At 56.4% G+C, this 26,263-nt stretch overlaps 3 protein-coding genes across 3 annotated transcripts; all 3 read left to right on the plus strand.

The window, feature by feature from the left end:
- The first annotated feature begins 1,030 nt into the window (after window positions 1-1,030).
- Window positions 1,031-8,274, plus strand: LOC119710209 (bactericidal permeability-increasing protein-like). The gene is made up of 15 exons (XM_038158968.1): window positions 1,031-1,182; window positions 2,010-2,109; window positions 2,729-2,857; window positions 3,293-3,448; window positions 3,787-3,850; window positions 4,287-4,350; window positions 4,795-4,886; window positions 5,051-5,227; window positions 5,433-5,492; window positions 5,617-5,784; window positions 6,071-6,138; window positions 6,361-6,403; window positions 6,753-6,816; window positions 7,310-7,386; window positions 7,981-8,274. Exons 1-15 carry the CDS (start codon window positions 1,068-1,070, stop codon window positions 8,026-8,028), a joined length of 1,425 nt encoding a protein of 474 aa, XP_038014896.1. The 5' UTR covers window positions 1,031-1,067; the 3' UTR covers window positions 8,029-8,274.
- Window positions 8,275-11,916: 3,642 nt separating this feature from the next.
- Window positions 11,917-18,582, plus strand: LOC119710364 (bactericidal permeability-increasing protein-like). Its single transcript, XM_038159356.1, has 15 exons — window positions 11,917-12,039; window positions 12,868-12,967; window positions 13,584-13,712; window positions 14,146-14,301; window positions 14,680-14,743; window positions 15,180-15,243; window positions 15,683-15,774; window positions 15,939-16,115; window positions 16,321-16,380; window positions 16,504-16,671; window positions 16,958-17,025; window positions 17,248-17,290; window positions 17,640-17,703; window positions 18,189-18,265; window positions 18,520-18,582. Exons 1-15 carry the CDS (start codon window positions 11,925-11,927, stop codon window positions 18,565-18,567), a joined length of 1,425 nt encoding a protein of 474 aa, XP_038015284.1. The 5' UTR covers window positions 11,917-11,924; the 3' UTR covers window positions 18,568-18,582.
- Window positions 18,583-19,627: 1,045 nt separating this feature from the next.
- On the plus strand, window positions 19,628-26,263 carry CDK5RAP1 (CDK5 regulatory subunit associated protein 1). Its single transcript, XM_038159355.1, has 13 exons — window positions 19,628-19,976; window positions 20,578-20,681; window positions 21,148-21,182; window positions 21,859-21,959; window positions 22,089-22,299; window positions 23,007-23,127; window positions 23,405-23,635; window positions 23,861-23,958; window positions 24,071-24,126; window positions 24,242-24,372; window positions 25,217-25,366; window positions 25,767-25,907; window positions 26,031-26,263. The coding sequence occupies exons 1-13, from the start codon at window positions 19,736-19,738 to the stop codon at window positions 26,109-26,111; spliced, it is 1,701 nt and encodes a 566-aa protein (XP_038015283.1). The 5' UTR covers window positions 19,628-19,735; the 3' UTR covers window positions 26,112-26,263.

The raw sequence follows: 26,263 nt of genomic DNA on the forward strand, positions 1-26,263 counted from the left end.
AGGCTCAAGGATGTTGCCTCTGGCAGCCAGGGCTTCCCTGAATCCAGCATGAGATCTGCCTGCATCAGCAGCCATGGGTTTCCTTTGCCTGGACTCCAGGCACAGGAAATGAAATTGACTGAAATATTTCTTCCTCCCTCACCTTCATCTTGCAATGAGAGACCAGCCAGCCCAGCTCTCCTGGCTGGGGGGGCACAGGGGTGTTCCCCTCTCACACCTGCCTGGCTGCACCCAGCTCCTGCCCCTGTCTCCAGCCATCATGACAAGAGCTGGGACAGATCCGGCCTCAGAAGTGTTGTCTTTGGAGCTTGACCCTGGGGTGATGGATGTCTCCTCCTGTGTGTGGCTGCTCTGTGCAGGAGCCCTGTGACAGGGTCTGGAGGTGCAGGGCACTGCACTGAGGTGGTGACCGTGGTGCAGCTGCCCAGCCCAGGCAGGTGCTCCTTTGCCAGCCCTGCTGGCTGTGGGGGTCCCTGGGATGTGCTCACATGAGGTGAGAAGCTGTCACCTGCCTTCTTCAGCCACTGCTGTGCCCCGAGGCTGCTCTGGCGCCCCACGGCTGCTCTGGTGCCTTTGGCAGGTCCTTGGTGAGACAGAAGCAGCTCACAGAGTAGCCGGGAGAGTCATGGGACAGAGATGGAGAGCCGCAGGGCTGGGACCCTGCTCCTGGGCAGCCCAGGCTGTTCCCCGCTTTTGCTGGCTGCAGGCTGCAGGAATGTGGCTCTGTCAGGCTCAGCTGCCAGTGCCAAACCCAGCTCTGCTCCACTGGGGATGCCACAGGCAGGGACTGCTGGCAGTGACAGAGAGCTGAAACTGAGCTCTTGGTTCCCAGTTTCCACTGCTCCTTCCCTGATTTGGTGAGAGGCACCAGGTGTGCCTCTGTGCTGGGCTATGTGCCCATGGTGCCAGCAGCACAGCGGAGCAGGGTGGTGGCCAAGCAGGAAGTCCTGGGGACGCCCCCCGTGGCTCCTCACACCACCTTTGCCCAAGGTTCCTGTTTTGGCAGGGATATAAAGGTGGTGTGGGCAGGGAGAGCCCTGCATAGCACAGCATTGCGGGAAGCCAGGATGGGAATGCAGAGCGTGGCTGTGGCTTGTGGGGCACTGACCTTGTGCCTGGCACTCACCACAGCCACCAACCCTGGCTTCGTGGTGAGGATCACCCAGGCAGGCTTGGACTACGGTGGGTTCTGCTTCTGATTTCTCTCCTCACAGATGTGCTGGTGACAGAGGTGTGGAGCCAGGTCCCCTGTGAGAAGTGCAGGGTCCTGGAGCAGGATGGGGGTCGTTGGCCATGGGTGTCCATGTGAGGAGCACAGGGACAGGGTGGGGAAATCCTTGGACAGGAGTGCCAAATGCACCCTTGGCCGGGGCTCCCCCTGCTGCACCTGCCTGCCCACCACTCCACAGCTTGATGGAGACCCTGCAGAGGGACCAGCCCTGTGGGGTCTCGGGGAGCTGCAGCCAGGCAGTGTGGGAGGCTGGCACAGCAGGAGGGGGCTGATCCCAGAGCACATCCAGGCAGCCGAGCCGTGAGCCCTGGAGGGGGGAGCTGCAGAGGAGAGAGGAGTTGGGGAGTTTAGGGAGGGGCAGTGACAGAGATGGATTGGCCCCGTGCTGGTTTTATCGAGGCAGGCAGAGCCCCGGCTCCAGCAGAGCGCAGTTATGGATTGAAATACACTGTGTGAGAAACACACAGCATCCCAGGGCCTTGGACCACGTGCAGATCTCACCCAGTGCACTGCCTGGAAAGTGAGGCCTGGGACACCTCTCTCCTTTCTCTGAACACCGCCTTCCCCTGGGGCTGCAAGCAGGGCACCAGGCAGCATTGCCTGTGTGTTCACAGGGCTCTGTGCATGGAGGTTTGCTTTAAAGCCAGCCTGGGAGGCAGCATCACCGGGATCTCTCCTCTGATCCTTCTGCTGCACGCCCACTGTGTGCTCCAGCTCCTGTGGCTGGAATGGTGGAGTAGTGGAGCGGAGGAGTCATGCTGTCCCTGTGTCCCTGCAGCTCAGCAGCAGGGGATCGCCATCCTGGAGAAGGAGCTGGCCCAGCTGAAGCTGCCAGACTTCTCGGGTAAATCAGGGAAAGTGCGCTATTCATTCTCCAGGTAAGCCCTGTGAGCCCTGCCAGTGGCCTGGAGCCATCCACTGCTCCCCTGACCCCAGTGAGGGGCAGAAGGAGTGGGGATGGTGGGGAGCCCCCTGGAGCAGTGAGGACCATCCTGTCCCCTCCACAGCTCCCTCAGATGTTGGCCTTGTTCTTGGTGCATGTTCCTGTTTCACTCCTTGGCCAAGGGGAAAAAGGGAACCAGGGTCATGGCACTCTGGGCATGGGTGCACTGTGTGCAATCACAGCCTGGGTAGTGGAGATGGCTTTGCCCGTGGGACCAGGACACACGTTCCTACGTGAAGCAGGAGCCCAGTCCCTGTGGAACTGCCAGCTCCCTGCTGCCCTAGTGCCTCTGTGCTCCTGCAGTGCAGCATTTGGAGCTGCCTTGGGTGGCTGCAAGGGCCACATTCCCAAAGGTGCCGCTCTGCTCTGTGTTCCTGCCTGGCGTAGCTTTGCAGCAGCAGAACTGCAGCTGGAGATGCTGCCAGTGCAGGGACTCCATCCTGCGCTTCCTCCTTCCCTCCCTGATTGTCTCCCTCCCTTCCTCCCACCCTCCCTAGCCTTGTGCTTGGGAGTGAGGAACCTCTGTAACATGACTTTTTATTTGTATATTTTAGACTGCGCATTCCCAGTTTCCGCTTGCCACACTCACGGATTACCCCGATCTCCAACGTGGGCCTGCAGGTCTCCATCTCCAACGCCTTTGCCGAGCTGAATGGGGACTGGCGGGTGAAGTATCGCTTTATGTGAGTGCCCAGCTCTTCCTCTCCCTATTCAGGCACCCACTCTGTCTCCCACTCTGGATCTGGACAGGTTTTTTCTCCTCTCCCTCTCCCTTGTGTTTTGGGCAGCTGTCACTTTGCTCCCCCAGATATGATGGATAAAACAGGGTGGGAGGCAGGAACAAGGCACATGAAAGGGCAGCTGTACATGGACCCTCAGGTCTCTCTTCCACCACCCCTACTGGCTCTCACACCTCTCTGTTTAAAGGTTACCTCTCCTAGTTTATGTGCCAATGAAATTTGGTTCCCCTGAATATAAGCACTTTCTCAATCTCCTTTGTATGCCCCATACAAGGGGGAGACTGATCCAGACTGATGCATCCTGAAGCAGATTTGAGGTCTTTTCACCAGGCACTGGCATTTACAAACGTCCCTTTATCATCCCCTTTCTCCCTGTAGCCGGGGACATGGATCTTTCAACCTGAAGGTAGAAAATGTCGACATGAAAATCATCCTGAGGCTGGGCAGTGACACCACTGGGAGGCCCACCATCAGCACTGCGGGCTGCAGTGCCCACATCTCCAAAGTCCGTGTGCGCTTTTCAGGCAAGCTTGGGTATGTGACTCCACTGGAAGGTCTGGAAACACTGTGTGTTAGTCCACCTGCCATGGGAATGTGGCCCTGTTGCGAGGTGTAGCTTGTTGGCATATGAGGTTTGCCTGGTCTTAAATCTGGCCTGAATTTCTCCTGCTCTGGCTGGGCATTTAACGGGGTGTGTGTGGTAAACCAGTGAGTCTGTTTGCAAATGTAAACCCTGGGCAAATCCAGATGCCAAATTGATGTGGGAATGGTGTTCCCAGGGTCTTGCATCTCTAGTATGTCTCTTTCCTGGGCACATATTTCTGCAGGATGGATCTGAGCTGGACAGGTCTTCTGTCTCTGTTTCTCTGCAGGTGGCTTTACAACCTGTTCCACCGTGTTATTGAGTCCAAGTTGCGAAAGAATTTAGAGAGTAAGGTATGTGAGCAGTGGGAGGCTGAGTCCTGTGTTTTCTGGTTGTCTTTAGTCTCTACTTGTAGACAATGTCCTCGAAGGCTCAGAAGTAGGGATGTAACTAGGGTCAGAGCACACGCCCCATGGGCTGGGTGAATTCTTTCAATTACTATTTTTCGGCCATGTCCTGGCTGCTCAGCACGGTTCATTGCTGCGTGGGCCACATGAGATTCCTTCCAAGGGTCTCCCCAGAGCTGAACTGGACCAAGGGGAAATTGCTGCAAGCAGATGCTTGTAGCTATAGACCCTGCTTGTGTCTTGGACACTCAATGTGCTGCCTGATGAATGGAGGCAATCATCACTGTGTGCTCATTCACTTAAGCAGGCTTTGTCATGGAGCTGGGAGTGTGGCTGTGACCCGGCTGGCCCTGCTCAGCTCTGTGGCCTTTCTGTCCCACAGGTGTGTGACATTGTGGCCAAGTCTGTGCACAATGAGCTCCAGACGTACATCCGGACATTGCCAGGTACTGGGGTCTGTAAGTGGGTTTGGGAACAGCTGTTCCTAGCTTTTTCCCAGGCATGAGGAACGTTTTACTTTGTGTCCCATCTCTTGGTGTTCGAGCACCCAAGCTGGGAGCTGGGGAGCACCTCCTCAGCAGAGACAAATCACTGTGTGTCCTGTCTGGCTGTGGAAATTCCTACAGAATCTGTGCTCAAGCACTGTCAGGGGCTTCAGCTGCTTTAGCTGGGAGACCCAGGCCACTCCTGAGGTCCAGGAGATGGCTGTGAAAAAGTCAGGAGAAAAGTGGGGGGGTTTGCTTCCTAGCAGAAGCAAGCAGAACAGCAGTTGGTAGTGAGTTGATGCACCAGGAAGCCAAGTCATGGCAATGCCCAGATGCCAGTGGAGGCCATCTGCTCCCAGCTTGCCTGACCATCTCCTTACTCATATCTCCTCGTTGTGTTTACAGTCACAGCCAGGATAGATGACAAGATTGGGATCGATTACTCCTTGGTGGCATCCCCAAGAGCTACTGCCCAGTCCCTGGATGCAGACCTGAAGGTGAGAGGCAGCCCTGGGAACACTTGATTTGGCCAATGCCATTGCCAAAGGCAGGTGGGAACCAAGGTTTTAGTACCTGCTGCAAATGCTGTTTGCCAGCCTGAGTCAGCAGGTGAGCCCCACTGCTATTTGCACCCCTTCTCCACATCTCTCCCTCCTCCCAGGGTGAATTCTACTCCCTGGCCCACCGCTCCACCGTCCCCTTCTCACCGCTGCCACTGGCCTTCCCCTCGGATCACGAGCGCATGGTTTACTTTGGAGCCTCCAGCTACTTCTTCAACACAGCCGGCATTGCCTACCACAAGGCCGGGGCACTGGTCTTTGAAATCACAGAGGCCATGGTGAGTGGCACCAGTGGGACAGGGCTGGGAAAGAGGTTCCATTTGCTGAGGTGCTCCGGGAGCAGCCAGCAATCCTGGAGAAGCCCCAGTGAGAGAGCTGGGAGCTGTGGGATGGGGCTGGGCTCTCAGATATGGCAGCACTTGGAGATGCCATGGGCTCCTCTGTGCCACATTGCCCCAGTGTGACCCAGTCCTCTTCCTGCAGATCCCAAAGGATGCAGGATTCCGCTTGGACACCTCAGTCTTCTCAGCCTTCATTCCCCAGGTGAGCAGTCTGGCCCTGCCTGCCCAGAGCTCTTGCACACACAGGCTTTGCTCTGTGCCAGGTGCTCTCCCTCAGGCCTGGGGGTTTGTGCCATCATTCCCATCCTCTCCCTACTCCCACACAGCTGGAGGAGAAGTACCCAAACATGCCAATGAAGTTCAGGCTGTCCACTCCCACTGCTCCATTTCTGACTATTGGACCAGGAGGAATCTCGTTCCAGCCCATTGTGGATGTCCAGGCTTATGCCATCCTTCCCAACTCCAAACTGGCTCCTCTCTTCCTCCTCAGCCTGGTGAGTTCAGACACGGCCTGTGGTGATGGGGCAGAAGGGAGTTTGAGCTGTGGCCTGTCCTGTTGCCCAGATCCTGCCAGGGGAGCTGCCAGGTGCTGTCCAGGCACAGTGAGGGTGTCCCCATGTGATCAATTCCTGAGCCGACAAATGCCAGGTTTAATACTCGATGCAGACACGCCCCTGGATGGGCAGTGGTGTGTTTCAGCTGGTCAGAGCCATTGCCCTGGGTGTCTGCTTTGGGGTGAGGTGGGGTGAGCACTGCCAGAGCTCTGTGCTCTCTCCCCAGACAGGGAACGTGTCTGCTGTCATCAACGTGAGATCCGGCCGCATAGTTGGGAGCCTGGATGTGGGCAGGTACAGAGGGGAGCAGCCACTGACTGGGCAGGGGGTGGCTGGGGGTCTTTCTGTTTTGGGTGCGCAGGGACAGAGAGGGCATGGGGAGGTCCCTGGGATGTGGGCTTGCTGTGGAGAGAAGGAGCTGGGGCTGGAGCGAGTGGGATCTGCATGGCCATCGATGGGTGCAATCGCTCCCTCCCTTGGCCCATCCTCCACAGCACCACTTCTGTCCCTGTGCAGGATCAGGCTCTCTCTGAAGAATTCAGCTGTCGGCAATTTCCAGGTGAGCTGTCCTTGACCATGACCACAGCCCCCAGCATGGAGCTGGCAGCCTGCTGGGGGCCAGGACAGGGAGTCATTCCCCGCTGCCTCCCAATATGGGACCCCACACTGACCCTGCAGCCAACTCCTGCCTCAGCCTGCAAGGCTGGGAAAGGATGCGGAGCCTGATCCCTTGCTGCTCTCACCCCAACATTTCCTGCACTGCCAGTGTGAACAGACAAAGCTGCTGGGCTCTGGCAAAGTGTGTGCCCATCCCACTCTTCATCTCCTTTTTCTAATTATCCTCAAGTACCTGCATGTCTCCAGTCCTGCAGACTAAAACTTTTCCTACCCCTCTCCCCACTCCCCAGGTGCAATTTCTGCAGACCATACTGAACTACTTGACTTCCCATACCCTGCTCCCACGTCTTAATGGTGAGAACCTACTGGGGGGAAGGGGGTTTCTGGAGCACCCTCCACTCAGGTTGCTCCATCCCAGTGGTCTCAGCTCATTAATTAAATCCTCATTGCCAAGGCTGATGCAGGGAAAAGTGTGTGCAGGAGGCGGCAGTGAAGCGGTGGGAGCCTCTTGCTGCTCTGACAGGCTCCCAGCAGCAAACGCAATGGAAAAAATGAGCCCTATGCAGATCCTAATGCTTTCCAGACCCTCTCCCCGAATCCCTGCATCTCCTGCCTTGCCAGCAGCTCAGACCAGAGTGGGGCTGGTGGCAGGAGTGGCCAGGGGAGCTGTCATGGCACAACATGCAGCCCTTTAGTGGAGCTTGGGAGGAGTTGCTTCTGCCTGCCCCAGGAGCAGTGGAGGAGAGGAAAGGGCTGGGGGAAGGAGGTGGCCATCTTCTCTGAGTGCTCCGTGCTCCCTTGACTCCCATTCCCATCCCAATGAAGACACATGTGTTGTCTTTTCCAGCCCGCTTAAATGAGGGTTTCCGTCTGCCGATGCCAGACAGGATCCAGCTCTCCAATATCCTTGTGAGGTTCCACCAGGTGAGTGAGAGGGAGCAGCTGGGGACCATGCTGCTGCCCACAAAGCCCTGCTTGCCAGCACAGCCTCCAAATCCAGTTCCCTCAGCTGTGCTAGGATGTGATGGATGGCAGCTCTCAGCAGCAAACCAGTTCCCTGCTATTCCTGGCTGCATTTTGGTTGTCTGGGATGGCACCACATCGTTCTTCAGTTTTAAGCCTGGGGTCTGAGTTTGCAATGATGCTTTTTATAGCAGTGTCAGCCCCAAATCCCCACTCTCCCTGACTGGCAGTGCCTGGATGGATGCTGTGATGCCTGGTAGGATGCAGCCCCTGCTTGCTCAGCTGTGAGCAGCTGTAACAGATCCAGGGGAGCAGAGAGAGCCCCTATTGTGGGGTGCCTTGGCGAAACCCCAAAGCAGGGTCACCGTGGGGATACTGAAAAGCTGTAGTGAGATGTGGCACTGAAATGCCTCCAGAGCCTATGGGGGAAAAACAGGCACAGGTGTTCGCAGAGCCACATGTCCCAGTCCATTCTCCCTTCAGGGATGTGGTGGGTGCTGGGCAGTGCAGCTGCCAGGGGCTGTAGCAGCCCAGCCCGTTCTCTCTTTCTCCCAGAATTTCCTGCTGCTTGGAGCAGACGTTCGCTTCCAGCCCCGGGGATGAAGATAAGGTGATGAGAGCCCTTCGGCACTAAATATGCTCCATTAGCCACTTTGCCATTCATGCCCTTCCCTGCCTGAGCCAAAGACCACAAGTCCTGCCACTGTCCTGCACTGCTGCCTTGGCCCAGACCCTCCATCCCCCCTGCTGGGGTCTCACCTGGTGCTACCATGAGCTGGGGGTCCCCTGTCCTGGGCCACCCCCTCCCCTCCTCCGTCTGAGCAGCAATAAAGGCGTTGGTGCTGGGGCTGTGCTGTTGGTGTCACTGTCTGTGCTTGGGGCTGCACTGGGCCAGATGGGAGCTGGATCAGGACCACTTTGCTGGGCTGTTTCCATGGCCATGGCGAGGCACCACGGAACACCTGTGTCCTGCTGTCCTGTGCCTTCACTCCAGCCTTGGGGCAGAGTAGCTGGAAAGAGCACAGTGGAAAAGGCCCTGGGGGTGCTGTCAACAGCAGCTGAACATGAGCACCAGGTGGCCAACAAGGCCAGGGTCATCCTGGCCTGTATCAGCCACAGTGGGGAAACAGGACCAGGGAAGGGTTTGTGCTTTGTCCAGTTCTGGGTCCCTCCCTCCACGAAGGACATGGGGGTGCTGGATCATGTCCAGAGAAGGGCATGGGAGCCAGGGAAGAAGCTGGAGCACCAGGAGAGGCTGAGGGGGCTCAGCCTGGAAGAAGGGAGGCTCAGGGGCGACCTTCTCACCCTCTCAGCTCCCTGACAGGAGGGAGCAGCCAGGCGGGGGTCAGGCTCTGCTCCCAGGGAACAAGGGACAGGATAAGAGGACGTGGTCTTAAGCTGCACCAGGGGACATCTACGTTGGATATTAGGGAAAATTCTTTCACAGAAAGGGTCATTAGACATTGGAAATGGGCAGCCCAGGGAGGTGATGGAGTCCCCGTCCCTGGAGGTGTTTAAGGGAAGACTGGACATGGCGCTCAGTGCCCTGCTTTAGTGGAAATGGTGCTTCTGGGTCACAGGCTGAACTCGATGACCTCGGAGGTCCTTTCCAGCCTAATTAATTCCGTGATTTTGCGATTCCCGCGGCGGCACCGCCCAGCAGCGGGGCGGGCCCGGAATGGCGGCGGGGCGGAACGCGGCGCTGAGGGGCGGAGGCGGCGGCGGGGCCTCGCCGTCCCTGGCCCGAGGCTGCGGCTGCTCCGTGCCTGGAGCAGCCCTGGGTGCTGTGGCCAGGGCACTTGTTGTCCCCGAGAGCTTAGTCCCTAAAGTGTTTGTGCAGTGGAGATGCTGTCGGGCATGCAAAGTGATAGCAGATAAGACAGAGGCGAGACATAATCCCCCCGCCACAAAGGGCACTCTCAGGTGCCATTCGAATCCGTGCCTTTAGCTGAATTGTCCTCACAGAGCACTTGGGCCGCTTAGGCTGGGGCTGTGTGCAGGAGCAGCAGCTGGAATAGGGCGCTGTGCTGGCTCCGCAGGGAGAAGGCAGAGCAGGCCATCTGGAAGCGTCTGCAGCACCTCAAGGCGCAACCTCAGTTGCCACCGGTTCTGACCACTGCCCAGTCCTGTCTGGAAATGGGTATGGAAGGTTTTATTCTGGGCTGATGACTTCTCTTTCCATGTTCTCTCCAAACGCAGGCAGGCTGCTCTCACTTTTTGTGCTGTGCCCACGGGTTTTGCATCGTGGTTCCCCAGGCTCCATACACCTGCCAGTGGAAGGCTGGAGAGCAGCAGCAGTCCTGCCTCTGGCACTGGTACAAGCTGCCAGGGGAATTCCCGGGCCGGCAAGGGCACCAGGGAACACAGATGTGTCCGGATTTCCTTGCAGATGGCAAACGGGCAGGTTATGGCACCACAGAACAAAGATGTATTCAGATTTTCTTGCCAGTGGCAAATGTGCCTGCACTGCTCACAGCCCAAGGAGCAGAACTGCCCGAGCCTCATCTCTGTAGTACCTGGTAGCCCCAGCACGTGGCTGCAGGGGGGCTTGAGCCATGGCATCATGAGAGAAATGTGGAAAGAGCTGGGACAGGATGGGGAACTGCCCACACGTGCTGAGGAACCTGTGGGGCCAGAGGGACTCCTGAGCTGGGGAGCAGCGGGGGGACTATGGACAGTGGAGAGAGGGGTGTTGACCTGCAGTCCTGGGCAAAGGACAGCAGCAGCACAGGACCCTTGCAAGTCCCTGTCCTCCTGGGCTCCTGGTTCCCATCTGACCATTCCCATTCCTTCTCCAGCAGCCTGGGGGAGCCAGCCTTTCCCCAGTGGAGCTGACCCCACACTCCCAGAACAGGCAAAGCAGCTCAGCAGGAGAAGCCTTTACCTGTCCAAAGGGTTGGGGCCAGCAGGGCAGGATTTCATGTGCCATTCCCTCTGTCACCACTTGCAGGAAGCATTACTGGGACCGGCACATATGTTGAGCTTTAGATTTGTTTTGGCTGTTCCTGGCCAAACACAGCAGTGTTTGGTCAGAGTTCGGCTCTTTGAAGGCTTTTTTTTTCTGTTCAACTTCAAAATTTGCTCAAAGCCAGGGGAAGACTTCCTGGTTTTGTGTCCTCTCTATTCTACTCCTTATAAAATTTCTCCTTATGGAAGAAGAGCTTGTTCCTCCATGCTCGTCCTGAACATCTTGAATGTTGTTTTGACACAGCCCTTCAGTGAGATGGGGTTGTCACCATGGCAGGTTTGGGAGCTCCTGCTCTGAACTGAGCAAGACTCAGCTAAGAGCTGATGATGGGTGACAGGGAGGGTCACGATGCCAAGGAGGCTGTGAGCGGGGATTTGGCCTTTTGCCTTTCTCCCCTGTTCTTGCATGTTTCTTTCTGGCAAAAGGAGCTCTGGGCAAAAGGAGCTCTGCCCATGGGATCCAGGCTCAAGGATGTTGCCTCTGGCAGCCAGGGCTTCCCTGAATCCAGCATGAGATCTGCCTGCATCAGCAGCCATGGGTTTCCTTTGCCTGGACTCCAGGCACAGGAAACGAAATTGACTGAAATATTTCTTCCTCCCTCACCTTCAGCTTGCAATGAGAGACCAGCCAGCCCAGCTCTCCTGGCTGTGGGGGCACAGGGGTGTTCCCCTCTCACACCTGCCTGGCTGCACCCAGCTCCTGCCCCTGTCTCCAGCCATCATGACAAGAGCTGGGACAGATCCGGCCTCAGAAGTGTTGTCTTTGGAGCTTGACCCTGGGGTGATGGATGTCTCCTCCTGTGTGTGGCTGCTCTGTGCAGGAGCCCTGTGACAGGGTCTGGAGGTGCAGGGCACTGCACTGAGGTGGTGACCGTGGTGCAGCTGCCCAGCCCAGGCAGGTGCTCCTTTGCCAGCCCTGCTGGCTGTGGGGGTCCCTGGGATGTGCTCACATGAGGTGAGAAGCTGTCACCTGCCTTCTTCAGCCACTGCTGTGCCCTGAGGCTGCTCTGGCGCCCCACGGATGCTCTGGTGCCTTTGGCAGGTCCTTGGTGAGACAGAAGCAGCTCACAGAGCAGCCAGGAGAGCCATGGGACAGGGACAGAGATGGAGAGCAGCAGGGCTGGGACATTGCTCCTGGGCAGCCCAGGCTGTTCCCTGCTTTTGCTGGCTGCAGGCTGCAGGAATGTGGCTCTGTCAGGCTCAGCTGCCAGTGGCAAACCCAGCTCTGCTCCACTGGGGATGCCACAGGCAGGGACTGCTGGCAGTGACAGAGAGCTGAAACTGAGCTCTTGGTTCCCAGTTTCCACTGCTCCTTCCCTGCTTTTGGTGAGAGGCCCCAGGTGTGCCTCTGTGCTCGGCCAGGTCATGGTGCCAGCAGCACAGCGGAGCAGGGTGGTGGCCAAGCAGGAAGTCCCAGAGAGGCCCCCATGGCTCCTCACACCACCTTTGCCCAAGGTTCCTGTTTTGGCAGGGATATAAAAGTGGTGTGGGCAGGGAGAGCCCTGCACAACGTGGCACTGTGGGAAGCCAGGATGGGAATGCAGAGCGTGGCTGTGGCTTGTGGGGCACTGACCTTGTGCCTGGCACTCACCACAGCCACCAACCCTGGCTTCGTGGTGAGGATCACCCAGGCAGGCTTGGACTACGGTGGGTTCTGCTTCTGATTTCTCTCCTCACAGATGTGCTGGTGACAGAGGTGTGGAGCCAGGTCCCCTGTGAGAAGTGCAGGGTCCTGGAGCAGGATGGGGGTTGTTGGCCATGGGTGTCCATGTGAGGAGCACAGGGACAGGGTGGGGAAATCCTTGGACAGGAGTGCCAAATGCACCCTTGGCCGGGGCTTCCCCTGCTGCACCTGCCTGCCCACCACTCCACAGCTTGATGGAGCCCCTGCAGAGGGGACCAGCCCTGTGGGGTCTCGGGGAGCTGCAGCCAGGCAGTGTGGGAGGCTGGCACAGCAGGAGGGGGCTGATCCCAGAGCACATCCAGGCAGCCAAGCCGTGAGCCCTGGAGGAGGGAGCTGCAGAGGAGAGAGGAGTTGGGGAGTTTAGGGAGGGGCAGTGACAGAGATGGATTGGCCCCGTGCTGGTTTTATCGAGGCAGGCAGAGCCCCGGCTCCAGCAGAGCGCAGTTATGGATTGAAATACACTGTGTGAGAAACACACAGCATCCCAGGGCCCTTGGACCCATGCAGATCTCACCCAGTGCACTGCCTGGAAAGTGAGGCCTGGGACACCTCTCTCCTTTCTCTGAACACCGCCTTCCCCTGGGGCTGCAAGCAGGGCACCAGGCAGCATTGCCTGTGTGCTCACAGGGCTCTGTGCATGGAGGTTTGCTTTAAAGCCAGCCTGGGAGGCAGCATCACCGGGATCTCTCCTCTGATCCTTCTGCTGCACGCCCACTGTGTGCTCCAGCTCCTGTGGCTGGAATGGTGGAGTAGTGGAGCGGAGGAGTCATGCTGTCCCTGTGTCCCTGCAGCCCAGCAGCAGGGGATCGCCATCCTGGAGAAGGAGCTGGCCGAATTGAAGCTGCCAGACTTCTCGGGTAAATCAGGGAATGTGCGCTATTCATTCTCCAGGTAAGCCCTGTTACCCCTGCCAGTGCCTTAGGGGCACTCACTGTCCCCCAACCCCAGTGAGGGTCTTGAGGAGAGGGGAGGTTAGGGGGCTCCCTGGAGCAGTGAGGACCATCCTGTCCCCTCCACAGCTCCCTCAGATGTTGGCCTTGTTCTTGGTGCATGTTCCTGTTTCACTCCTTGGCCAAGGGGAAAAAGGGAACCAGGGTCATGGCACTCTGGGCATGGGTGCACTGTGTGCAATCACAGCCTGGGTAGTGGAGATGGCTTTGCCCGTGGGACCAGGACACACGTTCCTACATGAAGCAGGAGCCCAGTCCCTGTGGAACTGCTAGCTCCCTGCTGCCCTAGTGCCTCTGTGCTCCTGCAGTGCAGCATTTGGAGCTGCCTTGGGTGGCTGCAAGGGCCACATTCCCAAAGGTGCCGCTCTGCTCTGTGTTCCTGCCTGGCGTAGCTTTGCAGCAGCAGAACTGCAGCTGGAGATGCTGCCAGTGCAGGGACTCCATCCTGCACTTCCTCCTTCCCTCCCTGACTGTCTCCCTTCCCCCCTTCCCTCCCTAGCCTTGTGCTTGGGAGTGAGGAACCACTGTAACATGACTTTTTATTTGTATATTTTTAGACTGCGCATTCCCAGTTTCCACTTGCCACACTCACGGATTACCCCGATCTCCAACGTGGGCCTGCAGGTCTCCATCTCCAATGCCTCTGTTGAGATAAATGGGAACTGCTGGGTGAAGTTTCTCTTTATGTGAGTGCCCAGTTCTTCCTCTCCCTATTCAGGCACCCACTCTGTGTCTCCCACTCTGGATCTGGACAGGTTTTTTCCTCCTCTCCCTCTCCCTTGTGTTTTGGGCAGCTGTCACTTTGCTCCCCCAGATATGATGGATAAAACAGGGTGGGAGGCAGGAACAAGGCACATGAAAGGGCAGCTATACATGGACCCTCAGGTCTGTCTTCCACCACCCCTACTGGCTCTCACACCTCTCTGTTTAAAGGTTACCTCTCCTAGTTTATGAGCCAGTGAAATTTGGTTCCCCTGAGTTTTTTTCCCAATCTCCTCTGGATGCAGCATACAAGGGGGAGACTGATCCAGACTGATGCATCCTGAAGCAGATTTGAGGTCTCTTCACCATATACTGGCATTTACAAACATCTCTTTCTTATCCCCCTTCTCCATGCAGCGGGGGGCCCGGATCTTTCAACCTGAAGGTAGAAAATGTCGACATGAAAATCATCCTGAGGCTGGGCATTGACACCACTGGGAGGTCCACCATCAGCACCTCTGGCTGCAGTGCCCGCGCCTCTAAAGTCGGGGTGCGCTTTTCAGGCAAGCCTAAGTATGTGACTCCACTGGAAGGTCTGGAAACCCTGTGTCTTAGGCCATATGGGAACGCCATGGGAATGGTGTTCTGCCATTGGAATGTGGCCCTGGTGTGAGGAGTAGGTTGTTGGCAAATCTGAGGTTTGCCTGATCTTAAATCTGGCCTGAATTTCTCCAACTCTGGCTGGAGATTTAAGGGTTTGAGTGTGGTTTACCAGTAAGTCCGTTTGCAAATGTAAACCCTGGGGCAAAGCCACATGCCAGATTGGTGTGGGAATGATGTTCCCAGGGTCTTGCTTGAGAATGATGTGCTCTATCGTCTCCCTTTCCTGGGCACATACTTCGGCAGTATGGATCTGAGCTGGACAGGGCTTCTCTCTGTGTTTCTCTGCAGGTGGCTTTACAACCTGTTCCAGAAGGCTGTTAAATCCCAGTTGCAGAAGAATTTAGAGACCATGGTATGTGAGAAGTGGAAGGCTGAGTCCTGTGTTTTCTGGCTGTCTTTAGTCTCTACTTGTAGACAATGTCCTCAAAGGCTCAGAAGTAGGGATGTAACTAGGGTCAGAGCACACGCCCCATGGGCTGGGTGAATTCTTTCAGTTGCTCTTTTTCGGCCATGTCCTGGCTGCTCAGCACGGTTCATTGCTGCGTGGGCCACATGAGATTCCTTCCAAGGGTCTCCCCAGAGCTGAACTGGACCAAGGGGAAATTGCTGCAAGCAGATGCTTGTAGCTATAGACCCTGCTTGTGTCTTGGACACTCAATGTGCTGCCTGATGAATGGAGGCAATCATCACTGTGTGCTCATTCACTTAAGCAGGCTTTGTCATGGAGCTGGGAGTGTGGCTGTGACCCGGCTGGCCCTGCTCAGCTCTGTGGCCTTTCTGTCCCACAGGTGTGTGACAATGTGGCAAAGTCTGTACAAAACAAGCTCCAGAAGCAGGTCCGGGCACTGCCAGGTACTGGGGGGCTGTAAGTGGGTTTGAGAACAGCTGTTCCTAGCCATGAGGAACGTTTTACTCTGTGTCCACTCCTCATCTCTTGGTGTTCGAGCACCCAAGCTGGGAGCTGGGGAGCACCTCCTCAGCAGAGACAAATCACTGTGTGTCCTGTCTGGCTGTGGAAATTCCTACAGAATCTGTGCTCAAGCACTGTCAGGGGCTTCAGCTGCTTTAGCTGGGAGACCCAGGCCACTCCTGAGGTCCAGGAGATGGCTGTGAAAAAGTCAGGAGAAAAGTAGGGGGGGTTGCTTGCTAGCAGAAGCAGGCATGCAGATGATAGGTAGAAGCCAATGCACCAAGAAGCCAAATTATGGCAATGCCCAGATGCCAGTGGAGGCCATCTGCTCCCAGCTTGCCTGACCATCTCCTTACTCATATCTCCTCGTTGTGTTTACAGTCACAATCAGGATAGATGACAAGATTGGGATCGATTACTCCTTGGTGGCATCCCCAAGAGCTACTGCCCAGTCCCTGGACCTGGATATGAAGGTAAGAGGCAGCCCTGGGAACACTTGATTTGGCCAATGCCATTGCCAAAGGCAGGTGGGAACCAAGGTTTTAGTACCTGCTGCAAATGCTGTTTGCCAGCCTGAGTCAGCAGGTGAGCCCCACTGCTATATGCACCCCTTCTCCACATCTCTCCCTCCTCCCAGGGTGAATTCTACTCCCTGGCCCACCGCTCCACCGTCCCCTTCTCACCGCTGCCACTGGCCTTCCCCTCGGATCACGAGCGCATGGTTTACTTTGGAGCCTCCAGCTACTTCTTCAACACAGCCGGCATTGCCTACCACAAGGCTGGGGCACTGGTCTTTGAAATCACAGAGGCCATGGTGAGTGGCACGAGTGGGACAGGGCTGGGAAAGAGGTTCCATTTGCTGAGGTGCTCCGGGAGCAGCCAGCAATCCTGGAGAAGCCCCAGTGAGAGAGCTGGGGGCTGTGGGATGGGGCTGGGCTCTCAGACATGGCAGCATCTGTAGATGCCATGGGCTCCTCTGTGCCTCATTGCCCCAGTGTGACCCAGTCCTCTTCCTGCAGATCCCAAAGGATGCAGGATTCCACTTGAACACCTCAGTCTTCTCAGCCTTCATTCCCCAGGTGAGCAGTCTGGCCCTGCCTGCCAGAGCTCTTGCACACACAGGCTTTGCTCTGTGCCAGGTGCTCTCCCTCAGGCCTGGGGGTTTGTGCCATCATTCCCATCCTCTCCCTACTCCCACACAGCTGGAGGAGAAGTACCCAAACATGCCAATGAAGTTCAGGCTGTCCACTCCCACTGCTCCATTCCTGACTATTGGACCAGGAGGAATCTCGTTCCAGCCCATTGTGGATGCCCAGGCTTATGCCATCCTTCCCAACTCCAGCCTGGCTCCTCTCTTCCTCCTCAGCCTGGTGAGTTCAGACACGGCCTGTGGTGATGGGGCAGAAGGGAGTTTGAGCTGTGGCCTGTCCTGTTGCCCAGATCCTGCCAGGGGAGCTGCCAGGTGCTGTCCAGGCACAGTGAGGGTGTCCCCATGTGATCAATTCCTGAGCCGACAAATGCCAGGTTTAATACTCGATGCAGACACGCCCCTGGATGGGCAGTGGTGTGTTTCAGCTGGTCAGAGCCATTGCCCTGGGTGTCTGCTTTGGGGTGAGGTGGGGTGAGCACTGCCAGAGCTCTGTGCTCTCTCCCCAGACAGGGAACGTGTCTGCTGTCATCAACGTGAGATCCGGCCGCATAGTTGGGAGCCTGGATGTGGGCAGGTACAGAGGGGAGCAGCCACTGACTGGGCAGGGGGTGGCTGGGGGTCTTTCTGTTTTGGGTGCCCAGGGACAGAGAGGGCATGGGGAGGTCCCTGGGATGTGGGCTTGCTGTGGAGAGAAGGAGCTGGGGCTGGAGGGAGTGGGATCTGCATGGCCATCGATGGGTGCAATCGCTCCCTCCCTTGGCCCATCCTCCACAGCACCACTTCTGTCCCTGTGCAGGATCAGGCTCTCTCTGCAGGATTCAGCTGTCGGCAATTTCCAGGTGAGCTGTCCTTGACCATGACCACAGCCCCCAGCATGGAGCTGGCAGCCTGCTGGGGGCCAGGACAGGGAGTCATTCCCCGCTGCCTCCCAATATGGGACCCCAGACTGACCCTGCAGCCAACTCCTGCCTCAGCCTGCAAGGCTGGGAAAGGATGCGGAGCCTGATCCCTTGCTGCTCTCACCCCAACATTTCCTGCACTGCCAGTGTGAACAGACAAAGCTGCTGGGCTCTGGCAAAGTGTGTGCCCATCCCACTCTTCATCTCCTTTTTCTAATTATCCTCAAGTACCTGCATGTCTCCAGTCCTGCAGACTAAAACTTTTCCTACCCCTCTCCCCACTCCCCAGGTGCAATTTCTGCAGACCATAATGAACATCCTGACTTCCAGTGTTCTCCTCCCACATCTTAATGGTGAGAACCTACTGGGGGGAAGGGGGTTTCTGGAGCACCCTCCACTCACGTTGCTCCATCCAAGTGGTCTCAGCTCACTAATTAAATCCTCATTGCCAAGGCTGATGCAGGGAAAAGTGCGTGCAGGAGGCGGCAGTGAAGCGGTGGGAGCCTCTTGCTGCTCTGACAGGCTCCCAGCAGCAAACGCAATGGAAAAAATGAGCCCTATGCAGATCCTAATGCTTTCCAGACCCTCTCCCCGAATCCCTGCATCTCCTGCCTCGCCAGCAGCTCAGACCAGAGTGGGGCTGGTGGCAGGAGTGGCCAGGGGAGCTGTCATGGCACAACATGCAGCCCTTTAGTGGTGCTTGGGAGGAGTTGCTTCTGCCTGCCATAGGAGAAGAGGAAAGGGCTGGGGGAAGGAGGTGGCCATCTTCTCTGAGTGCTCTGTGCTCCCTTGACTCCCATTCCCATCCCAATGCAGACACATGTGTTGTCTTTTCCAGCCCGCTTAGGTGAGTGTTTCCCTCTGCCAATACCAAACAGGATCCAGCTCTCCAATATCCTTGTGAGGTTCCACCAGGTGAGTGAGAGGGAGCAGCTGGGGACCATGCTGCTGCCCACAAAGCCCTGCTTGCCAGCACAGCCTCCAAATCCAGTTCCCCCAGGTGTGCTGGAAAGTGACGAATTGGAGGGTGCTCTTCACTGAGATCCAAATGGCCTAGTGGCAAACCAGAGCCACGTCTCTATCCATTCTCCCTTCAGGGATGTGGTGGGTGCTGGGAAGTGCAGCTGCCAGGGGCTGTAGCAGCCCAGCCCTTTCTCTCTTTCTCCCAGAATTTCCTGCTGATTGGAGCAGACGTTCGCTTCCAGCCCCGGGGATGAAGGTGAGGCGATGAGAGCCCTTCAGCACTAAATATGCTCCATTCACCACTTTGCCCTTCCCTGCTCCCAGTCCCAGCGCTGAAGATCACTGCTCCTGCCACTGTCCTGCCCTGCTGCCTTGGTCCACCCCTTCCCCTCCTCCGTCTGAGCAGCAATAAAGGCATTGGTGCTGGGGCTGTGCTGTTGGTGTCACTGTCTGCACCTCGGGTCACACAGAGCCAGGTGGGAGCTGGATTGGGACCCCTTCGCTGGGCTGTTTCCATGGCCATGGCGAGGCACCATGGGACACCTGTGTTCCGTGCCTTCACTCCAGCCTTGGGGCACATCAGCTGGAAAGAGCACAGTGGAAAAGGCCCTGGGGGTGCTGTCAACAGCAGCTGAACATGAGCACCAGGTAGCCAAGAATGTCAAGGACATCCTGGCCTCTATCAATATGACCTGTAACCCGTGGGGCAGCCAGACCAGGGAGGGGATTGTCCTGCTGGCATGGGTGAGGCCCACACCTCAAGACCTTTGTCCAGTTCTGGGTCCCTTCCTCCACGAAGGACATGGGGGTGCTGGATCATGTCCAGAGAAGGGCATGGGAGCCAGGGAAGAAGCTGGAGCCCCAGGAGAGGCTGAGTGGGCTCAGCCTGGAAGAAGGGAGGCTCAGGGGTGACCTTCTCACCCTCTCAGCTCCCTGACAGGAGGGAGCAGCCAGGCGGGGGTCAGGCTCTGCTCCCAGGGAACAAGGGACAGGATAAGAGGACGTGGTCTTAAGCTGCACCAGGGGACATCTACGTTGGATATTAGGGAAATTCTTTCACAGAAAGGGTCATCAGACCTTGGGAATGGGCAGCCCAGGGAGGTGATGGAGTCCCCGTCCCTGGAGGTGTTTAAGGGAAGACTGGACATGGTGCTCAGTGCCCTGCTTTAGTGGAAATGGTGCTTCTGGGTCACAGGCTGAACTCGATGACCTCGGAGGTCCTTTCCAGCCTAATTAATTCCATGATTTTGCGATTCCCGCGGCGGCACCGCCCAGCAGCGGGGCGGGCCCGGAATGGCGGCGGGGCGGAACGCGGCGCTGAGGGGCGGAGGCGGCGGCGGATCCGCGTTGTCGGCGCACGGCGGGGCCGGTCCGTCCCTAACCGGTCGGTCCGTCCCCCAAAGCGCCCCCCCGGCCGCGGCCATGCTGCCCGGGGCCCGAGCGCTGCGGGCGGCGGGGCTGCTCCGCCCGCCCGGGGCCGCTCCAAGCACCGGGGCCGCCCTCAGGGCGCGCTGCGGGCCGGGACTGCGTCCGGTGAGGCGCGGCTTCGCGCTGCCCGCGGGGCCCGACCTGCGGCACTTCCTGAGGGCAGCTGCCGCGGGGCAGCCGGGGCCGTCGCCGGAGCTGCCGCCTGAGCCGGGCTCTATCCCCGGGGCCCCGAAAGGTCTGTGGGTCTTCGGGGTCGGAGCTGTTGGAGTCAGGCGAACCCCCCTACTGTGGCCTCGCTGCCGGGTCAAGGGCAGCCGTAAGGCGGGTGGAGACAATGGTGCTTCACAATCGGAGCAGAGTGGGGAAAATGGGTCGTTTGATTGCTTTTGGGGCCCTGAGGGGGTTTTGACGGTAGAAGGACTTGAGTTCTTGGCTGCAGAGTTGTGTGTGTTCTTCCACCTCGGAGCTGGGCAGCGAGCAGATTGCTCTGGTACCTTCCCGCAGTGTGTGCTGGGCTGTCCGTGGGGCTGTGCAGCCCCTGTGGGGTGTGGTGCCCTGGCGGGGATGGTGCTCATTGTCCTGATGTTGTATCTCAGTAAGGACACAGCTGCTGCCTCCCTGCAGTCACGGCCTGGCCCTTCCATGTTGCAGAGCACACAGGTTTCCCAGAGCCTGCCCTTCAGTTTATCCCTTGTGGGCTGCAGGTGCAGGCAGCTTTTGTGCTGCTTCCATGACTCCAGTGGTGGGGTTGAGGACTTGTTCCCACAGACCAGGGGATAGGATGGGTTGTGGATGGGAGCTGAGCAGGCTCCTGCGTCACGTGGCCTTTGTTGCAGTGTACCTGGAGACCTATGGCTGCCAGATGAACGTCAGTGACACCGAGATTGTCTGGGCCATCCTGCAGAAGAATGGCTATGCCAGGACAAAGGAGCTGAATGAGGTAAGGCAGCACCTTGGCAGCTCTCCTGGAGCGCAGCCCTCATGCCCTGGCTGTGCGTGCAAGTCCCAGCTTTTTTCTGGAGTGCAGCCCTGGGGGATGTTATGAGTTTTGTGGTCTGAGTTCTGTGAAGTGAGGGAAACTGCTTAACAAGTGTGCTAGAAAGCTGTGGGTTGTCTTTTTGCTTTAAACTACTGGGCTCCATCTCAGCTGGAGAGGAATTGGACACAGCGGGATCCTCCTGTCTCATCTTTGGGTTTACTTTTACCATTTATTGAAGACTCTGCTTGTCTTCTGTTTCTTTCTTTCTCGGAACTCTTTTTGTTGAAACCTGCTGTGTACTCAGGTAGGTCTTTTTCCCTGAGTTAAGTGAGTTTTATAGTCTACCTCTTCAGGTTACCTGGGCAGGGCATGAGAACTTATTGTTTGCTTTTTATAGATTCTTCTCTTTTTGTTGCTTTTGATTTAGGCAGATGTGATTCTTCTTGTCACCTGTTCTGTGAGGTAAGGAGATGTTTGTTACTGGTTTGGGACAGTTTTTAAGGAATTACCATTTGAAAACCACAGCAATAAAGGTGTTGCATGAGGAAAGGAGTGTGCAGGTGTGAAATTGGCTATTAGTTGAGGGTAGGGCTGGCTGGTGCAATGATTTACAACATTATTTGGGCTATGAATTGCTTCTCTGGGTAGTGAGAAGTTCTTTGATAGTGTAATCTCTGTGTATATGCCATGGGCAGTGAGACACCTGCACAATTAATGATTTTATTTTTATATATTCTGTCTTCTCTTGAAGTGACTCTAGTACAATGTCTGTACTTAAAAAATGTGAGAAATATGTTTAGGGGCAACTTAATATAAGGGGAACTTTCCTTGTTTTTTCTGAGTGCAGAAGAAACCAAATGCTCATTATCTCTTGTACCTTGTAGTGTGGCCAAGGCACTTGTTGTCCCCGAGAGCTCAGTCCCTAAAGTGTTTGTGCAGTGGAGATGCTGTCAGTCATGCAAAGTGATAGCAGATAAGACAGAGGCGAGACATAATCCCCCCGCCACAAAGGGCACTCTCAGGTGCCGTTCGAATCCGTGCCTTTAGCTGAATTGTCCTCACAGAGCACTTGGGCCGCTTAGGCTGGGGCTGTGTGCAGGAGCAGCAGCTGGAATAGGCCGCTGTGCTGGCTCCGCAGGGAGAAGGCAGAGCAGGCCATCTGGAAGCGTCTGCAGCACCTCAAGGCGCTGAAGGGCCGGCGGCGCCAGGCTCGTGCTCCGCTGCGCGTCGGGATCCTGGGTACGGCCGGGCTGCATCGCCTGAGTGCCACTGGCAGCAGCCGCCTTTGCCTGGGCTGAGAGCAGCTGCAAGGGCTGCGGGGGAGTAAGGGAGGCACTGCCTCACGAGAGCCTTCTCCTTTGCTGGCAGGATGCATGGCCGAGAGGCTTAAGGAGGAGATTCTGCACAGGGAGAAGCTGGTCGATGTCGTGGCAGGCCCTGATGCCTACCGTGACCTTCCCCGGCTGCTGGCAGTGGCAGAGTCTGGCCAGCAAGCTGCCAATGTCCTGCTGTCCCTAGATGAGACCTATGCTGACATTCTGCCTGTCCAGACTAGTGCAGGTGGCACAACAGCATTTGTGTGAGTACCTTTTCCCAGTGCTTGTTTCCGTGGCTCCTGTTTGGAAATCTGTGCAGAGTAGATGTGTCAGTGACCGCAGCTGCCCAGGAGATGCAGTGTCTGGCTGCACTGAGTCTCCCAGGATGTGTGTGTGAGTTTTTGCTGTTGCTTTGCTGTGTGACTGAGCCCTGGAGAGCATGCCCTGAGCTCTGGCTGTTGTGGACTTCTCTCCTTCTCCTTTGGGAATGTGGACTCAGCCTGATGCTGCATTGAGTGATTTTTGTGCCACTGTCCCTTCCTGAAGTCCATGCCTCTCTCATCCCCTGCCTTCTGTGGCGCCCTGCCCCAGGTTCTGCTATTCCTTCTTCTAATGCTCCACACATTATAACTTCTGATGGTTTTGTTTTGGTGGTAGCATTGTCAGACATGAAATCAGACTGTGCTAGGTGTGGCCGTAGTGTATGGAAGGACAGTAACACTCTGCAGGAGTGGGATGTAGAAGGATCTTTGATCCCTGCCAGGCTGCAGTGGCAGTCTGTGCCTCATTAGCTCTTTCCAGCTTTCTTGCATGAAAAATCAGGAGGTGTTAACTCAGGGCAAGCTGAATCCAGTGTGGATGGTCTGTGTGTGGAGCTGGCTGCAGGCAGCAGTGCTGGGCTCATCTGGGCAGGATGCAGCATGGCTGGTTCTGGAGGAGAGGGTGTGACCTGTGCTTTACCTCTTGGCAGGTCCATCATGCGGGGCTGCGACAACATGTGCAGTTACTGCATCGTGCCCTTCACCCGAGGCCGGGAAAGGAGCCGCCCCATCGCCTCCATCCTGCGGGAGGTGAAGATGCTCTCGGATCAGGTGAGGCAGAGCCTTCTCCCAAGCCATGGGAGGAAGGGTGGATCCTGGTTACAGTGTTTTCAGTAGTACTTGTAACCAGTGTCACTGCCTTTATCTGCAGAGATGAGGTTGTGGTGAGGCTCCACCAGTGGCTTTTGGATTCCCTTTGTAATACTCCATGATAGACAGGGGTGGAAGGGCTTCTGTTGGAAACTCCTTGGAGTAAAACCATGGCTGCCCTTTTGCAGCTCAGCCATCCTGTCCAGGTTTTATTTCTTCCTCTCTGTTTATTTTGTAGGGAGTGAAAGAAGTGACCCTCTTGGGTCAGAATGTCAACAGCTTTCGAGACCTGTCTGAGGTGCAGTTTCAGTCAGTGGCTGCCCCGGGCCTCAGCCGTGGCTTTAGCACAGTCTACAAAGCCAAACCAGGAGGTTTGCGCTTCTCGCACCTGCTGGACCAGGTCTCTAGGATTGATCCAGAAATGAGGATCCGTTTCACCTCCCCACACCCCAAGGATTTTCCTGATGAGGCGAGTATAAAATAAACACCTTGGCCTCTGCTTGCAGGCAGCAAGGCAGCTCTGAAATGTGAGGCATGGGCTGTGCTCCCTTCCCAAAGAGAATGCGTGGCAGTTGGATGTTGGGGCTAAAGCTGGCAGGTTTGCAGTATGCTGGCTTTTTGCCAGGGAAGATTCTTCCCTTGGCACCCAGGTACAGTTAAGCTGTCTGAGACATCTCCTGATCACTTACCACAGGTTCTGCAGCTCATCCAGGAGCGACACAACATCTGCAAACAGCTGCACCTCCCAGCCCAGAGTGGGAGCACACGAGTCCTGGAGGCCATGCGGCGAGGGTGAGTCACCCCATGCGGAGCCCTGTGTCCTGCCCTCTGTTTTGGGCTGCTGGTTTCTCCTCACTGATGTTGTGGGTTTCCAGTCAGCAAATCCATGTGCTGTTCATTGCAGATACACAAGAGAAGCGTATTTAGAGCTCGTGCACCACGTGCGTGACTCTATTCCAGGTGCGTGTTCCTTTGGCTCGGTCTGAACTCGGCACGGCTGCATCTCGCTGTTCTTTCCCGAGTGCAGCATTCCTGTCTTCCATGAGGGGAGGGTACAGCTGTGTGTCTGTTACAGGGGTGAGCTTGAGCAGTGATTTCATTGCTGGGTTCTGTGGAGAGACAGAGGAGGATCACCTGCAGACGGTGTCCTTGCTGCGGGAAGTCCGCTACAACGTCGGCTTCCTGTTTGCCTACAGCATGAGACAGGTGAGTGCAGGCCCTGGTGGACAAGGCTGTTATTTCTGCCTGTGTCCCCTGAACTCCTCAGTGCTGTTTCTCACTATAACAGGTTTTTTAAAAAGCTGATGAAAATCATACCCAATGACTTGGTATACTGGTAGATGTTGTTTTTCCTAGGCAACACTTGTAGGGTATGTGGTTCTGCAAGGGCTGTTGTTGTGCCTGGGAGGCTTCCAGCTTCTCTGTAGGAGTGTCAGGGTTGGTAACTGCTTGGTGACCCGGATCTGCAGGTGCTCCAGGGTCATTGCAGGGAAGTAACAGAGGCTGCAAATACATTATTTGCTGATATGGAGCTGGGCTGGAGCCCAGCTATGAGGGTCTGTCAGTCAAGTCTGGAGGGAAGTGGTGAATTTTTGAGAAGGTATTTCCATGAGAAGTGTGGGTAGTTGTAAGTCTCCATTAGAATTCTCTCCAGAGTGTATGATACTGTTGAGGAAGAGGACAGAAGGTTGGGAAACTTAAGGAAGGAAAGGGATTTGGATCACCTTTCAGTACATAGATTAGAAGTAGTAGATTCTGTTGCCTGTCTATGGACAGACAGGCACGGGCACATCCCACACAGGAGCTGCAGAAGTGTTTCACAGCCACTGATACTCAGTGCCCTGCATCAGACCTGCCTGAAAGGTGGAGAAGAAAGATGTGAGGAGCACAAGGACGTGACTGGCACTGGAATAGCTCCTTTGTGATACAAACTGAAATGCTGTTGGAATGTGGGAAGCTGTTGCTGGAAGAGCAGTGGAGCTGGCTGGGGTCAGACAAGGCTCTGGGGTCAGGTGGGTGCTGAGGGGCTGCTCTGGCTCTGTGTGTGCAGAAGACGCGGGCGCATCACCGGCTGCAGGACGATGTCCCCACGGATGTGAAGAAGCGGCGGCTGGAGCAGCTCATTGCCACCTTCCGGGAGGAGGCTGCCAGGGCCAACGCAGCACTGGTGGGACAGGCCCAGCTGGTGCTGGTGGAAGGGGTGAGTGAGCCTGGAATGGAATTGTCCTCCTCCTTTCTTGCTGGATCTGCGGCTGTGCACAGCAGTCACCACTTCTGCCTTCCTGTGTCACTTTCCCCTTGTAATCCCAGGACTCCCAAGACCGTTTCTTCACACTTAAGCAGACAGCCTGACTTTGCCAGAGCACTGAGCTGAGCACAGGGAATGGGATCAGTTAGGGATGCATCTCTGGCCAAGCACAGAATTTGTGCTTTGGTGTGTGAGTGTCACCCAGCAGCTCTGGACACAGTGCTCTGTTCCAGGGCTTGGTTAATGTGGGTATAATACCATCAATAGTGCTCAATTAATTCCTGAGGCAATAAAGCCCAGCAGTGAATCAGAGCAATTGCCATGCAGGTAATGTTCCCTGTCCTCTTTCCAGCCCAGCAAACGCTCTGCCTCGGAGCTGTGTGGGAGGAACGACGGCAACATCAAGGTGATCTTCCCCGATGCTGAGCTGGAGGATGCTGCCGAGTGTGGGGCTCCAGGCAGAGCCCAGCCTGGGGACTACGTGATGGTGAAGGTGACCTACCTGCAGTGCTCACTTCCTTGCACAGTGCTCTTCTCTAGGGCAGCTGCTGCCAGAAGAGCCTAAAATTAGAATGGATCCTCCCCAGTGCCTGAGGGCCTGCGCTGTTTCTTTCAGGTAACCTCTGCCAGCTCGCAGACCCTGCGGGGAGTTCCGCTCTGCCGGACCACCCTGTCCCGTGCTGCTGCTTCTCACTGAGGGATCCCTGCTGCCCTGGATGGAAGCAGCACATGTTCTCCATGAAGAAACAAGGAAGTGTGGTTACGTGGAGAGATATGGTAGAACCAGGGAGATATATATATGTATATTAAAATTTATTTATGAAATAATAAAATACATATATATTTCTG

Source organism: Motacilla alba, chromosome 20, assembly GCF_015832195.1.
Source record: "Motacilla alba alba isolate MOTALB_02 chromosome 20, Motacilla_alba_V1.0_pri, whole genome shotgun sequence".
Taxonomy (NCBI): Eukaryota; Metazoa; Chordata; class Aves; order Passeriformes; family Motacillidae; genus Motacilla; species Motacilla alba.